Source organism: Hemitrygon akajei, chromosome 2 (assembly GCF_048418815.1).
Source record: "Hemitrygon akajei chromosome 2, sHemAka1.3, whole genome shotgun sequence".
NCBI lineage: Eukaryota > Metazoa > Chordata > Chondrichthyes > Myliobatiformes > Dasyatidae > Hemitrygon > Hemitrygon akajei.
Genome location: NC_133125.1, coordinates 163297506 through 163314606, shown reverse-complemented (window position 1 = coordinate 163314606; position 17101 = coordinate 163297506). Strand labels below are relative to the sequence as shown.

General features: G+C 49.4%; 1 protein-coding gene across 2 annotated transcripts in view; it reads right to left on the bottom strand.

Moving 5' to 3' along the window:
* LOC140717699 (butyrophilin subfamily 3 member A1-like) overlaps nt 1-17101 on the bottom strand; it is a 96302-nt gene that overhangs the window by 37577 nt on the left and 41624 nt on the right. For both annotated transcript variants that reach the window (XM_073031378.1, XM_073031370.1), the window contains 2 exons: nt 12911-13030; nt 9516-9548 (listed from right to left, as the gene is read on the bottom strand). In XM_073031378.1, the coding sequence (XP_072887479.1) occupies nt 9516-9548; nt 12911-13030 (153 nt within the window). The remainder of the gene's footprint in view (nt 1-9515; nt 9549-12910; nt 13031-17101) is intronic.

Here is a 17101-nt window from a genome sequence, read left to right as displayed (position 1 = left end):
AGGGGAGGTAAGGGGGTGTGAGGGGGAGTGTGAGAGGTGATGGGGAGTGTGGGATGTGATGGAGTGTGTGGCATGTGAGGAAGAGTGTGGGAGGTGAGGGGGAGTGCCGGAGGTGAGGGAGGAGTGTGAAAGGTGAAGGGGGAGTCTGGGAGGTGAGGGGTGGAGTGTCGAGATGAGGGCGAGTAGGGGAGTTGAGGGAGTGTGTGGAGGTGAGTGGTGAGTGTGGAAGGTGAGGGTTGAGTGTGGGAGGTGAGGGGGAGTGTTCGATGTGAACGGGAATGGGGGAGGTGAAGGGAGTGTGGGGGATGAGGGGTGAGTTGGGGAGGTGAGTGGGAGTGTGGGAGGTGAGGGAGGAGTGCCGAGATGAGGGGGAGTTGAGGGGGTGTGTGGAGGTGAGGGGCAGCAGGGGAGGTGAGGGGCAGCGGGGGAGGTGCGGGCGGAGTGCCGGAGGTGAGTGGGAGTGATGGAGGTGAGGGATGAGAGAGGTGATTGTGCTAAGTGAGGGGGGAGTATAGGAGGTGAGGGGACAGTGAGGGAGGTGATTGGGAGCCGGGGAGTTGAGGGGGAGTGTGGCAGTTGAAGGAGGGGTGGAAGAGGTGAGGGGGAGTGTGAGAGGTGAGCAGGGAGTGTGGGAGGGGAGGGGGAGAGTGGAGGTAAGGGGGAGTGAGTGAGGGGAGGGAGTGTGGTAGTTGATGGTGAGTGTGGGAGGTGAGGGGATGTACTGGAGAGAGGGAAAGGGGAGGTGAGGGAGAGTGTGGGAGGTGAGGGAGGAGTGTGGGTATTGAGGGGGGAATATAGGAGGTGAGGGGTGGAGTGTCGAGATGAGGGGGAGTGGGGGAGTTGAGGGGGTGTATGGAGGTGAGTGGTGAGTGTGAAAGGTGAGGGTGGAGTGTCGAGATGAGGGGGAGTGGGGGAGTTTTGGGGCTGTGTGTTGGTGAGGGGGAGTGGTGGAGGTGAGGGGGAGTGTGGGAGGTGAGGGGTGGAGTGTCGCGATGAGGGGGAGTGGGGGAGTTGTGGGGCTGTGTGTTGGTGAGGGGGAGTGGTGGAGGTGAGGGGGAGTGTGGGGTTTGGGAGGTGAGGGAGGAGTGGGGGAGTGGGGCTATGAGAGGTGAGGGGGCAGTGTGGGAGGTGAGTGAGACTGAGTGACGTGAACGTTTAGAGGGCGAGGTAAGGGGGAATTGAGGAGGTGATTTTAGAGTCAGGAAGGTGAGGTGAGGGTTGAGTGGGGGAGGTGACGGGCGGGTGGGGGATGTCAGGGGGAAGTTTGGAATATGAAGGGAAAGTGTGGAATGTGAGGGGGAGTGTTGGGGGTGAGGGGGAGTGTGGGATGTCTGGGGTGAGTTTGGGAGGTGAGGGAGACTGTGGGAGGTGAGGGGGAGTGTGGGATGTGAGGGTGAGTTTGGGAGGTGAGGGGGACTGTGGGAGTTGAGGGGTGAGTGTGGGAGTTGATGGGGAGTGTGGGATGTGATGGAGTGTGTGGCATGTGAGGAAGAGTGGGAGGTGAGGGGGAGTGTGGGAGGTGAGCGGGAATTGTGCGAGTAGAGGGAGAGAGGGGAGGTAAGGGGGTGTGAGGGGGAGTGTGAGAGGTGATGGGGAGTGTGGGATGTGATGGAGTGTGTGGCATGTGAGGAAGAGTGTGGGAGGTGAGGGGGAGTGCCGGAGGTGAGGGAGGAGTGTGAAAGGTGAAGGGGGAGAATGGGAGGTGAGGGGTGGAGTGTCGAGATGAGGGCGAGTGGGGGAGTTGAGGGAGTGTGTGGAGGTGAGTGGTGAGTGTGGAAGGTGAGGGTTGAGTGTGGGAGGTGAGGGGGAGTGTTCGATGTGAACGGGAATGGGGGAGCTGAAGGGAGTGTGGGGGATGAGGGGTGAGTGGGAGTGTGGGAGGTGAGGGAGGAGTGCCGAGATGAGGGGGAGTGGGGGAGTTGAGGGGGTGTGTGGAGGTGAGGGGCAGCAGGGGAGGTGAGGGGCAGCGGGGGAGGTGCGGGCAGAGTGCCGGAGGTGAGTGGGAGTGATGGAGGTGAGGGAGGAGAGAGGTGATTGTGCTAAGTGAGGGGGGAGTATAGGAGGTGAGGGGACAGTGAGGGAGGTGATTGGGAGCCGGGGAGTTGAGGGGGAGTGTGGCAGTTGAAGGAGGTGTGGAAGAGGTGAGGGGGAGTGTGAGAGGTGAGCAGGGAGTGTGGGAGGGGAGGGGGAGAGTGGAGGTAAGGGGGAGTGAGTGAGGGGAGGGAGTGTGGTAGTTGATGGTGAGTGTGGGAGGTGAGGGGATGTACTGGAGAGAGGGAAAGGGGAGGTGAGGGAGAGTGTGGGAGGTGAGGGAGGAGTGTGGGTATTGAGGGAGGAATATGGGAGGTGAGGGGTGGAGTGTCGAGATGAGGGGGAGTGGGGGAGTTGAGGGGGTGTATGGAGGTGAGTGGTGAGTGTGAAAGGTGAGGGTGGAGTGTCGAGATGAGGGGGAGTGGGGGAGTTTTGGGGCTGTGTGTTGGTGAGGGGGAGTGGTGGAGGTGAGGGGGAGTGTGGGAGGTGAGGGGTGGAGTGTCGCGATGAGGGGGAGTGGGGGAGTTGTGGGGCTGTGTGTTGGTGAGGGGGAGTGGTGGAGGTGAGGGGGAGTGTGGGGTTTGGGAGGTGAGGGAGGAGTGGGGGAGTGGGGCTATGAGAGGTGAGGGGGCAGTGTGGGAGGTGAGTGAGACTGAGTGACGTGAACGTTTAGAGGGCGAGGTAAGGGGGAATTGAGGAGGTGATTTTAGAGTCAGGAAGGTGAGGTGAGGGTTGAGTGGGGGAGGTGACGGGCGGGTGGGGGATGTCAGGGGGAAGTTTGGAATATGAAGGGAAAGTGTGGAATGTGAGGGGGAGTGTTGGGGGTGAGGGGGAGTGTGGGATGTCTGGGGTGAGTTTGGGAGGTGAGGGAGACTGTGGGAGGTGAGGGGGAGTGTGGGATGTGAGGGTGAGTTTGGGAGGTGAGGGGGACTGTGGGAGTTGAGGGGTGAGTGTGGGAGTTGATGGGGAGTGTGGGATGTGATGGAGTGTGTGGCATGTGAGGAAGAGTGGGAGGTGAGGGGGAGTGTGGGAGGTGAGCGGGAATTGTGCGAGTAGAGGGAGAGAGGGGAGGTAAGGGGGTGTGAGGGGGAGTGTGGGAGGTGATGGGGAGTGTGGGATGTGATGGAGTGTGTGGCATGTGAGGAAGAGTGTGGGAGGTGAGGGGGAGTGCCGGAGGTGAGGGAGGAGTGTGAAAGGTGAAGGGGGAGAATGGGAGGTGAGGGGTGGAGTGTCGAGATGAGGGCGAGTGGGGGAGTTGAGGGAGTGTGTGGAGGTGAGTGGTGAGTGTGGAAGGTGAGGGTTGAGTGTGGGAGGTGAGGGGGAGTGTTCGATGTGAACGGGAATGGGGGAGCTGAAGGGAGTGTGGGGGATGAGGGGTGAGTGGGAGTGTGGGAGGTGAGGGAGGAGTGCCGAGATGAGGGGGAGTGGGGGAGTTGAGGGGGTGTGTGGAGGTGAGGGGCAGCAGGGGAGGTGAGGGGCAGCGGGGGAGGTGCGGGCAGAGTGCCGGAGGTGAGTGGGAGTGATGGAGGTGAGGGAGGAGAGAGGTGATTGTGCTAAGTGAGGGGGGAGTATAGGAGGTGAGGGGACAGTGAGGGAGGTGATTGGGAGCCGGGGAGTTGAGGGGGAGTGTGGCAGTTGAAGGAGGTGTGGAAGAGGTGAGGGGGAGTGTGAGAGGTGAGCAGGGAGTGTGGGAGGGGAGGGGGAGAGTGGAGGTAAGGGGGAGTGAGTGAGGGGAGGGAGTGTGGTAGTTGATGGTGAGTGTGGGAGGTGAGGGGATGTACTGGAGAGAGGGAAAGGGGAGGTGAGGGAGAGTGTGGGAGGTGAGGGAGGAGTGTGGGTATTGAGGGGGGAATATGGGAGGTGAGGGGTGGAGTGTCGAGATGAGGGGGAGTGGGGGAGTTGAGGGGGTGTATGGAGGTGAGTGGTGAGTGTGGAAGGTGAGGGTGGAGTGTCGAGATGAGCGGGAGTGGGGGAGTTTTGGGGCTGTGTGTTGGTGAGGGCTGAGTGTGGTTGAGGGGGAGTGGTGGAGGTGAGGGGGAGTGTGGGGTTTGGGTGGCGCGGGAGGAGTGGGGGAGTGGGGCTATGAGAGGTGAGGGGGCAGTGTGGGAGGTGAGTGAGACTGAGTGACGTGAACGTTTAGAGGGCGAGGTAAGGGGGAATTGAGGAGGTGATTTTAGAGTCAGGAAGGTGAGGTGAGGGTTGAGTGGGGGAGGTGACGGGCGGGTGGGGGATGTCAGGGGGAAGTTTGGAATATGAAGGGAAAGTTTGGAATGTGAGGGGGAGTGTTGGGGGTGAGGGGGAGTGTGGGATGTCTGGGGTGAGTTTGGGAGGTGAGGGGGACTGTGGGAGGTGAGGGGGAGTGTGGGATGTGAGGGGGAGTTTGGGAGGTGAGGGGGAGTGGGGCAGGAGAGGGAGAGAGGGCAGGTAAGGGGGAGCGAGGGAGGTGTGGGTTGAGTATGGGAGTTGAGGGGTGAGTGTGGGGGTTGAGGGGTAAGTTGGGGAGGTGAGGGGGAGTGTGGGAGGTGAAGGCGGAGTGCCGGAGGTGAAGGAGAGTGCTGGAGGTGAGGGAGGAGTGTGCTAGGTCAAGGGGGAGTATGGGAGGTGAGAGGTGGAGTGTCGAGTTGAGGGGAAGTGGGGGAGTGGAGGGGGTGTGTGGGGGTGAGGGGTGTGTGTGGAAGGTGAAAGGGGACTGTAGGAGGTGAGGGGGAGCGGGTGAGGTTAAGGGGAGTGTGGTAGTTCAGGGTGGGTGTTGGTGGTGAGTGGGCGTGTGGGGTGTGAGGGCGGAGTATGCAAGGTGAGGGGGGAATATGGGAGGTGAAGTGGAGTGTAAGGGGTGAGGGGTGAGTGGGGGAGATGAGGAGGAGTATGGGAGGTGAGGCGCAGAGGGGGAGGTAAGGGGGTGTGGTGTAGTTGAGGGGGGAGTGTGTGAGGTGAGGAGGGAGTGTGGGATGTGTGGGAGGTGAGCGGGGAGTGGAAGAGTTGAGGTAGGAGTGCGGGATGTGAGAGGGAGGCGGAGGTGAGGGGGAGTTGCAGACGTGAGGGTGGAGTGTGGGATGGGGAGTGGAGGAGGTGAGGGGGAGTGGGGGAAGTGAGGGAGAGTGTGGGAGGTGTGGTGGGAGCATGTGAGGTGAGGTGGTCAGGGGGTGTGGCATAGTTGAGGGGGGAGTGTGTGAGGTGAGGAGGGAGTGGGGAATGTGAGGGGGGAGTGGGGGAGCTGAGTTGGGGAGGTGAGGGGGGAGTGGGGGAGCTGAGTTGGGGAGGTGAGGGGGGAGTGGGGGAGCTGAGTTGGGGAGGTGAGGGGTGAGTGGGGAGAAGAGGGGAGAGTAGTGAGATATAACAATTACAGCAAGGAAACAGGCCATCTCGGCCCTTCTAGTCCGTGCCAACGCTTACATTCACCTAGTCCCACTGGCCTGCACTCAGCCCATAACCCTCCATTCCTTTCCTGTCCATATTCCTATCCAATTTTACATTAAATGACAATACCGAACCTGCCTCTACCACTTGTACTGGAAGCTCATTCCACACAGCTACCACTCTCTGAGTAAAGAAATACCCCCTTGTGTTACCCTTAAACTTTTGCCTGCTGACTCTCAAATCATGCCCTCTTGTTTGAATCTCCCCTACTCTCAATGGAAAAAGCCTATCCACGTCAACTCTATCTCTCCCCGTCATAATTTTAAATACCTCTATCAAGTCCCCCCTCAACCTTCTATGCTCCAAAGAATAAAGACATAACTTGTTCAACCTTTCCCTGTAACTTGGGTGCTGAAACCCAGGTAACATTCTAGTAAATCTCCTCTGTACTCTCTCTATTTTGTTGATATCTTTCATATAATTTCGTGACCAGAACTGTACACAATACTCCAAATCCGGCCTTACCAATGCCTTGTACAATTTTAACATTACATCCCAACTCCTATACTCAATGCTCTGATTTATAACGGCCAGCATACCAAAAGCTTTCTTCACCACCCTATCCACATGTGATTCCACCTTCAGGGAACTATGCACCATTATTCCTAGATCACTCTGTTCTACTGCATTCTTCAATGCCCTACCATTTACCATGTATGTCCTATTTGGATTATTCCTACCAAAATGTAGCACCTCACACTTAACAGCATTAAACTCCATCTGCCAGCGTTCAGCCCACTCTTCTAACTGGCCTAAATCTCTCTGCAAGCTTTGAAAACCTATTTCATTATCCACAACGCCACCTACCTTAGTATCATCTGCATACTTACTAATCCAATTTAACACCCCATCATCCAGATCATTAATGTATATGACAAACAACATTGGACCCAATGCAGATCCCTGAGGCACACCACTAGTCACCGGCCTCCAACCTGACAAACAGTTATCCACCACTACTCTCTGGCATCTCCCATCCAGCCACTGTTGAATCCATTTTACTACTTCAGTATTAATATCTAATGACTGAACGTTCCTAACTAACCTTCCGTGCGGAACCTTGTCAAAGGCCTTACTGAAGTCCATATAGACAACATCCACTGCTTTACCCTCATCAACTTTCCTCGTAACCTCTTCAAAAAATTCAATGATTTATCAAACATGACCTTCCCAGCACAAATTCATGCTGACTGTTCCTAATCAGACCCTGTCTATCCAGATAATTATATATACCATCTCTAAGAATACTTTCCATTATTTACCTACCACTGACGTCAAACTGACAGGCCTATAATTGCTAGTTTTACTCTTGGAACCCTCTTTAAACAATGGAACCACATGAGCAAAACGACAATCCTCCGGCACCATCCCCGTTCCTAATGACATTTGAAATATTTCTGTCAGAGCCCCTGCTATTTCTACACCAACTTCCCTCAAGGTCGTAGGGAATATCCTGTCAGGAACTGGAGATTCATCCACTTTTATATTCCTTAAAAGTGCCAGTACTTCCTCCTCTTTAATTGTTATAGTTTCCATAACTTCCCTACTTGTTTCCCTTACCTTACACAATTCAATATCTTTCTCCTTAGTGAATAACGAAGAAAAGAAACTGTTTAAAATCTTTCCCATCTCTTTCAGCTCCACACATAGCTGTCCACTCTGATTCTCTAAGGGACCAATTTTATCCCTCACTATCCTTTTGCTATTAATATAACTGTAGAAACCCTTTGGATTTATTTTCACTTTACTTGCCAAAGCAACCTCGTATCTTCTTTTAGCTTTTCTAATTACTTTCTTAAGATTCTTTTTACATTCTTTATATTCCTCGAGCACCTCATTTACTCCATGCTGCCTATATTTATTGTAGATCTCTCTCTTTTTCTGAACCAAGTTTCCAACATCCCTTGAAAACCATGGCGCTCTCAAACTTTTAACCTTTCCTTTCAACCTAACAGGAACATAACGATTCTGAACCCTCAAAATTTCACCTTTAAATGACCTCCATTTCTCCATTACATCCTTCCCATAAAACAAATTGTCCCAATTATTTATGGTTTTATATTGCAATATTTCTTCACTATTCTTGGTGGTGCGGCTGTAACGAAACCCAATTTCCCTCGGGATCGATAAAGTATGTCTGTCAGTAAGTCCTTTCACATCTCCTCAAAGTTAGCCTTTCTCCAATCAAAAATCTCAACCCAGGGTCCAGTCCTATCCTTCTCCATAATTATATTGAAACTAATGGGATTGTGATCACTGGACCTGAAGTGCTCCCCAACACATACGTCCGTCACCTGACCTATCTCATTCCCTAACAGGAGATCCAACACTGCCCCTTCTCTAGTCGGTACCTCTATGTATTGCTGCAAAAAACTATCCTGCACACATTTTACAAACTCCAAACCATCCAGCCCTTTTACAGATTGGGCTTCCCAGTCTATGTGTGGAAAATTAAAATCTCCCACAATCACAACCTTGTGCTTACTACAAATATCTGCTATCTCCTTACAAATTTGCTCCTCCAATTCTTGCTCCCATTAGGTGGTCTATACTACACCCCTATAAGTGTTATTATACCTTTCCCATTCCTCAATTCCACCCAAATAGTCTCCCTAGACAAGCCCTCTAATTTATCCTGCCAGAGCACTGTTGTAATATTTTCTCGGACGAGCAATGCAACACCTCCTCCTCTTGCCCCTCTGATTCTATCACACCTGAAGCAACGAAATCCAGGAATATTTAGTTGCCAATCACACCCCTCCTGCAACCATGTTTCACTAATAGCTACAACATCATATTTCCAGGTATCAATCCTCGCCCTAAGCACATCCACTTTTCTTACAATTCTCCTACCATTAAAATAGATGCATTTAAGATACTCTTCATCTTTTCCTCTCTGTTGATCCATAAAGGTGCAAACAACTTTGTTATCTTCATCTTCATTCTCCCCTACATCTTCGGTCTGAGCGCTCCCCTTCTCTATCACCTGCCTATTCTCCCTCACACATTGTCTACTAGCTTTCTCTATTTGTGAACTAACCTCCTCTCCCCTTGTCTCTTCAAATTGATTCCCACCCCCCAACCATTCTAGTTTAAAGTCTCCCCAGTAGCCTTAGCAAATCTATGATGATTTGATGAGGGGGAAGTGGGGGAGGTGAGAGGTGTGTGGTAGTTGAGGGTGAGTGTGGGAGGTGAGGGGGAGTGGGGGCAGTGAGGGTGGAGTTGGGGAGGTGAGGCGGAGTGTGGGAGGTGAGGGAAGAGTGCAGGAGGTGAGGGGGAGGGGGAGTTGAGTGGAGTAGGGGAGGTGAGGGAAAGTGTGGGGGAGGTGAGGCGAAGTTGGGGGAGGTGAGGGTGTGAGAGGTATTATTCTGACCTTTCGGGATTGTCGGGCTGCAGAACACGGGTGCAGACACGGGGTGAGTGTGGGCTGGGGTCAGCAACATCTGACCCTGTAATATTCCAGCCTGCGTCAGAGTGGTGACTGATCTTCGGTGCAGAAATACAAACCCAGTTCTGGGAATTTGCCACCATGTTCTCGAGGTTGGGATGAAACACCCAAAGCACAAGGGATTGGAAAATTCCACCCAGAGCATTTCATTCACATGACGAGGATTAGTTCACACAACAAACAATGGGCGGAGGAAATCAGTGAGCAGCATCTCTGGGGTGGGGTGAAGTGAAATTTTGATATTTTTGGTCAAAATCCTGCATCAGTCGTAATGGAGGTTTTAAACTGAAAACATCCAGTCTTACTGCGGCTTTACCCCAAATATGAAAGACCTTTGCTCACCAACCATCACTCCCCCCGACAGATTATATTTAACCCAATGTTCCCAGAGAAGATTGGTCACTCCAAATCTGAGGTCTCTTGTATTTGATCAAGATTATTTTAAGGAGCCTTGGTTGTAAAATACAGGGAATTAGTTTATTATTCTTAATATACAAATCTCTAAACAGAGCAATGTCATGAAAGATTTAAATAATTCATCCTCACAGAAGAAAATGTTTTTATTAAATAAAACGGCTATTTCTTGTAGTTTTTGAATATTTCAATATTGAACTCTTACCAGATTCTACGATGGATTTCTGAAGTTCCAGCTCTGAAAAGACAGACCAGTGGTGTATTAGAACAACAACAAATTTTCAGGACAATGATTTCGCTTCAGATGCTGGAGATCTGAAAGAATGGGGAACACTCAGAGGGTCAGGCAGCTGTGGAGACGATAAATGACAACACAAAGACCATTCCCAACAGTTGCTGTAGGAAAACATGAACACAGTGATCATGGTTTGAAGTGGTTACACTCAGTGTTGAATTTGAAATGCTGTGAGCTACCAGCTGTATATGGTGCTCACAGTGTGATCTCTTCTGCATTCGTGAGACCCGATGTAGATTGGGGGACTGTCTTGTCGGTACCATCACTCCACCTGCATCAAGCAGGATTTCCCAGTGGCCAACCATTTTAATGCCGATCCCCATTCCCATTCCGACATATTGAGCCTCCTCTCCTGGCACAATGAGGCCACTCTTGTGTTGGAGAAGCAACACCTGATATTAGTTTCCAACCTGATGGCATGAATATGAATTTCTCCCCCACCCATCTTCTCTCTTTTTCCATTTCCCATTCTGACTCCCTCCTTATCCCCTCTCTTCTCCTAACCTGCCTATCACCTCCCTCTGATGCCCTCCCTCCACTATTTTTCTATTCCCCATTCTGACTCCCCTCTGACCCCTTCTAGATAGATAGATACTTTATTGATGCCAAAGGATATTATAGATATTAGAATTAAAAATGTTACCTCAAACAGTCTAACAGGAGGGGTCATCACTTCCTCTAGAGTTGACTCATTATCGAGCCTAATGGCTGAGGGTAAGAATGACCCCATACAGTGATTTTTGGACCAGCACAGTTGTCTTAGTTTATTACTAAAAGTGATTCTCTGTTCAGTCTCGGTGACATGCAGAGGGTGAGAAACATTGCCCATATTTTCCGTCGGGTCCTTTGTTCTACAACAGCCTCCAGTGTGCACAGTTTGACTCCTTTTACAGAGCCAGCCTGTCTAATCGGTTTATTGAGCCTGTTGGCATCTCCAGTGTTGATGCCATTGTCCCAGCGCACCACCGCATTGAAGATTGTCCTGGTAACAACAAACTGGTAGAACATGAGACAGAGAGGCCTGCAGACTCCAAAGGACCTCAGTCTCCTCCGAAAGTAGAGGCAACTCTGGCCCTTCTTGTACACAGCTTCAGTGTTGGTGCTTCACTAAAGTCTGTCATCCAGGTGCACCCCCAGGTACTTGTAGGTCCTCACCACATCCACGTCCTCACCATCAATAGTAACAGGGAGCAGTGCGGGATCAGGCTTCCTAAAGTCCATCACCATCTCCTTTGCCTTACTGATGTTGCGCTGAAGGTGATTCAGCTTGCACCATTTGACAAAGTCCAAGACCTGAAGGCCGATGAGCAGATTAGCCCATTCAGCCCATCGAGTCTGCTCCATCATCCAGGACTGCTGATCTCGGATCCCACCCAACCCCATGCACCTGACACTCCCCATATCCTTTGATGCCCTGACCGATCAGGAAACGATCAACTTCCGCCTGAAATATTCCCACGGACTTGGCCTCCACGCAGTCTGTGGCAGAGCGTTCCACAGATTCACTACTCTCTGGCTAAAAAAAATTTCTCCTTACCTCTGTTCTAAAAGGTCACCCCTCCATTTTGAGGCTGTGCCCTTTAGTTCTGGATATCTCCACCACAGGAAACCAACCCGAGGAATACCACTAGTCACTGGCAGCCGACCAGAAAAGGCCCCTTTTATTCCCACTCACTGCCTCCTGCCTTCCACCAGTTCCTCTCCATACCAGTATCTTTCCTGTGAAATCCATAGGATTTTATTTGCTAAGCAGCCTCATGTGTGGCACCTTATCAAATGCCTTCTGAAAATCCAAGTAAATCACATCCACTGCCTCTCCTTTGTCCACCCTGCTTGTTACTTCCTCGAGGAACTCCAACAGATTGGTCAGGCAAGATTTCCCGTTACTGAAACCACACTGACTTTGACTTATTTTATCATTAGTCTCCAAGTACCTCAAAACCTCATCCTTAATAATAGACTCCAACAGTTTAGCAACCACTGAGGTTAGGGTAACTAGCCTATAATTTCCTTTCTTTTGCCTTCCTCCCTTCTTAACAACTGGAGTGATATTTGCAAATTCCAGTCCTCCAGACCCATGACAAACATCCTCCACCAAGGCCCTGTATTCATCCTCCCAACCTCCCTTTATACACTATTGCTAAGTTGTCAGATAATTTTCTACAGACATGACTCGGTGTTGTATCTAAAGTCTGGGGTATAGAGGGTAAACAGCAAGGGAGCCAATACCATTGCCTGTGGGGCCCCAGTGCTGCTTCTAGCCATGTCTGACACACAGCTGTGAAGCCACACAAACTGTGGTCTGCCAGTCAGGTAGTCCATTATCCAGGATACAATGGAAGTGCCAACCTGTATTGAACGGAGCTTTTCCTCAGCAATGAGGGCAGTATGGTATCCTTACAGTGCTTCTCTCCTAACATGCCTATCACCTCCCTCTGATGCCTTCCCTCTTCTCTTGTTCCATTCCCCATTCTGACTTCCCTCTTACCGCTTCTCCTCCACTGCCTATCAGCTCCTTCCTTCTTCTCTCTCTCCCCTGATCCATTCTCCTCTCCAATAAAGATTCCTTCTGCTTCAGCACTTCTTCAGTCTATCATCTCCCATCTTCACAATTCAATTCTCTCCCTCATCCACCACTCTTTTCCCTCACCTGCCTTCACCTACCAGCCTCTGGATTGTACTGTCCCCTTCACCCATGTTCTTGCTGGCTTCTTCACCCTTCCTTTCCAATCAAGGGTCTTGGTCTGAGACGGTGACTGTTTATTTCTTTCCACAGATGCTGAGTTCCACCAGCACTTTTTGTGCTTCACTGCTTAAAAAATTAAATTCTGTCCTTCAGCCCCTGATCAGCCTCTTTAGACCATTGTAGGGCACTGTGAGTGGAGAGCTCACAGGGTTAGGATACGTGATGAAAATGCATATTTTAAAATTTGGTTTGAGCTATTAAACAAAGTTATCATACAAACTGTAAACAGTTTCATAACTGTAGAGGAGCCCAAACATCGGGAACCAAGTTACCGGAAGCAGGTGAATCAGTGACCAGTTGAACCTCCTGGCACGTCACCATGCAGACACAGGAGATGCAACATCGGGCAGTTTCCTTCCTTACTTCCCATCTCTATGGCTACAAATATTCTTTCCAGAGACAACATTCACTGCTGGAATGTCAGACCCTGCTGGGAAATGTGGATTTTACATGATTTCTCCAGAAAATGTTCTGGTTTTTCATCGAAATTTTAGAGGGAAACTGGGAGATGTTCCAGTGGATTTCCAGGCCAGTACCTCACAATATTGCAGAAACGTACCTTTTATGCGTCTGTTTTGTTTCACATTCCAATAAATCACAGTAGAGTTAGCAGCAATTACAACACAAATGGTGACGACCAGTGGCAGGACCCATTCAGGAACAGCAGGGAAGAGATCATCTGTAGAATAAAGATCAGTGAATCAGACAATGAAAAAATCTGCAATGCGCCCCTGCGGGATTAGTTCGGTAAACATAGAAACATAGAAAATAGGTGCAGGAGTAGGCCTTTCGGCCCTTCGAGCCTGCACCGCCATTCAGTATGATCATGGCTGATCATCCAACTCAGAACCCTGTACCTGCTTTCTCTCCATACCTCCTGATCCCTTTAGCCACAAGGGCCATATCTAACTTCCTCTTAAATATAGCCAATGAACCGGCCTCAACTGTTTCCTGTGGCAGAGAATTCCACAGATTCACCACTCTCTGTGTGAAGAAGTTTTTCCTCATCTCGGTCCTAAAAGGCTTCCCCTTTATCCTTAAACTGTGACCCCTCGTTCTGGACTTCCCCAACATCGGAAACAATCATCCTGCATCTAGCCTATCCAATCCCTTTAGAATTTTATACGTTTCAATAAGATCCCCCCCCCCCCAATCTTCTAAATTCCAGTGAGTATAAGCCTAGTCGATCCAGTCTTTCTTCATATGAAAGTCTTGCCATCCCAGGAATCAATGTGGTGAACCTTCTTTGTACTCCCTCTATGGCAAGAATGTGGAATGTTCAGTAAAATTCCATGAGGTGGAAAGTCCACAACTGCCCAAGCAGCCTCCACCTGTCACGTCAATAGGTGTTTACTGGAAGAACCAGAAATGGCTGCAATGGACTGTTATAATGGAGGCTCTGAGACTTCATCACTCTCACTGATGTTTAATTGCAGAGATATACAGCCCAGAAACAGGTCCATCGGCCCAACTGGTCCATGATGACCACCAGGCCCCATCCAAACTAGTCCCTTTTGCCAGGGTTTAGCCCTGATCCTTCTAAACCTTCCTTGTCCATGTGCCCGACAGATTGTCCATTCAAAGTTTCAATGTTCCATGCACAAGTCCATGTAAGCACCAGCTCAAAAAACACACACACTTGCAGCAACATCACATGCTATAGAGTCACAGAGGAAGCACTCACAATGAAAACATAAATTATACATAATTTTTACAGGAAATAACACAATCAGAATGAAAAAATAAAAGTGTTGTAGTGCAAAGTGATCAAGGTTGTCACAGTGTTGTACTGAGGTAGTGATTAGAGTTTTGAGAGTTAGTTCATGAACTGAACAGTTTCTATTCCTGAACCTGGTTGTGTGGGGACTTCAGGCTTCTGTAGCTTCTGCCTAATGGTCACTGCAAGGAGATGTCATGGCTGAATGGTGAAACTCTTTAATAATGGAATTGCCTTCTAGAGGCAGCACCTGCTGTAGATACTACCAATGGTGGGGAGGGATTTGCCCCTGATGTATTGGGCTGAGTCCACTTCTCTCCGCAGCTTCTTACATTCCCGGGCATTCGGATTGCCAGACCAGATCATGATACGACCAGCCAGAATACTGAGTATTGTTACAATTGTTATTATTGTGCTTGCCTCAACCACCTCCCCTGGCAGCTTATTCCACATAGCAACTTCAGTGGAAAAAAGGTTGCTGCTCATGTTCCTGCTAAATCTCCCCCCCCCCCCCCCACCTTAAAACTATGCCTCTACAGCAGAAGATAGTGGAGAGTTTGTGGAGGCAGATGCTGGAAAGACCTCGGACAAAGTTAGGAATCCAGAGGTTGAGCATGGTGTGACCTGTGTTCTGAGCCACAAATATGTCAATGCAAGAAGTATCGTAGGAAAGGTGGATAATAGTGCTGAAGGTCAGGTCGCTGGTTCACGAACAGAGGCAATGTGCAATGAGGAGAGGCTGCTGATAGGACAAAATTGCAGTCAACAGGATGAGTTGTAACGTAAAAGGTGGACAAAATCAAAAAGGGTGAACACAGGACTGACACAGTATACGGAATAAGGTAGATGAACTTGCAGCACAGTTACAGATTGGCAGGTAGGATGTTGGAGCCATCACTGAATCATGGCTGAAAGATTATAGCTGGGATCTTAATGTCTGAGGATACACATTGTATTGAAAGGACAGGCAGGAAAGCAGCATTGCTCTGTTGGCAAAAACTGATATCATCATTCGACAGAGGTGAAATAGGGTCGGAAGGTGTTGAATCATCGTGGACAGAGCTAAGGAACTGCAAGGGTAAAAAGACCCTGATAGGAGTTGTATACAGACCCCCAGACAGTAGTAAGGATATGGCCTACAAATTACTATGGAAGAAGGAAAATGCATACCACAAAGGCAATATTACAATAGTCATGGGGGGACTTCAGTATGCAGGTAGACCGGGAAAATCAGGCTGGTGCGGGATTCCTGCAGGGGGAGTTTCTAGAATGCCTACGAGGTAGCTTTTCAGAACAGCTTGTTGAGCTCAAAAGAGAATCAGATATTTCAGATTGGGTGTTGTGCAATGAACCAGAATTGATTAGAGAGCTTAATGTAAAAGAACCCTTAGGGGGTGATCACTGAAATTTGAGAAGGAAAAACTCAAGTCAGATGTATCAGTATTTCAGTGGAGTAAAGTGAATTACAGAGGCATGAGAGAGGAGTTGGCCAGAATTGATTGGAAAAGAACACTGGCAGGGATGACAGCAGTCAGCAAAGCCTGGAATTTCCGGAAGCTATTCAGAGGCACGGGATATATACATCCCAAAGAGGAAGAGGTTTTCGAAAGGAACGATGACACAACCATGGCTAACATGATAAGTCAAAGCCAAAGAGAGCATATAATAGAGCAAAAGTTAGTGGGAAATTAAAGTATTGAAAAGCTTTTAAAAACCAACAGAAGGCAACTAAAAAAGTCACTAAGAAGGGAAAGATGGAATACAAAAGCAAGAGAGCCAATAATATTAAAGTGGATATCAAAAGTTTCTTCAGATACAGAAAGTGTAAAAGAGAGGTAAGAATGGATATCGGACCACTCAGAAATGATGCCAGAGAGATAGTAATGGGGGACAACAAAACGGCGGAGGAACTGAAGAAGTATTTTGCATCAGTCTTCACTGTGGAAGACACTAGCTGTATGGTGGAAGTTCTAGGTGTCAGGGGTCATGATGTTGGTGAAGTTACCATAACAGGAGGGAAAGTTCATGGGAACCTGAAAGGATTGAAGATAGATATGTTACTGGACCAGATAGTGTGCACCCCGGAGATCTGAAAGAGGTGGCTGAAGAGATCATGGAGGCATTAATAATGATATTTCAAGAATCACCAGATTCTACAATGGATCCAGAAGACTAGAAAATTGCAAATGTTACTCCACCCTTAAGAAGGGAGAGAGGCAGAAGAAAGGAGACTATAGGCCAATTAGTCTGACCGCAGTAGTTGGGAAGATGTTGGTTGATTTTTAAGGATGAGGTCTCAGGGTACTTTGAGGCAAATGATATAATAGGCCATAATCAGCATGGTTTTCTCAAGGGAAAATCTTTCCTGAGGAATCTGCTGGAATTCTTTGAATAAACAACAAGCTGTAAAGACAAAGGAGAATCGGTTGGTGTTGTGTCCTTGGATTTCCAGAAGGCCTTTGACAAGGTGCCACACATGAGGCTGCTTAACAAGCTACCAGCCCAGGAAAGATTCTAATATGGATAAGGGAGTGGCTGATTGGCAGGAGGCAAAGAGTGGGAATAAAGAGGGCTTTTCTGGTTATCTGCTGGTGACTGGTGGTGTTCCACAGAGGTCTGTGTTGGGACTGATTCTTTTTACGTTATATGTCAATGATTTTGATGATGGAGTTGATGGCTCTGTTGCAAAGTTTGCAGATGATATGAAGATAGGTAGAGGGGTGGGTAGTTTTGAGGAAGTAGAGAGGCTACAGTACGACTGACAGGTTAGGAGAATGGGCAAAAAAATGGCAGATGGAGTACATTGCCGGGTAGTGTATGGTCATTCATTTTGGTAGAAGAAATGAAAGGGTTGACTATTTTCTAAATGGAGAGAAAATACAAAATCAAAACTGAGGCACAATGGGACCAGAGAATCCTTGTGCAGGATTCCTGGAAGTTTAAATTGAAGGTTGAGTCTGTGGTGAGGAAGGCAAATGTAATGCACTTATTTCAAAAGGACAAGAATATAAAAGCAAGGATATAATGTTTAGA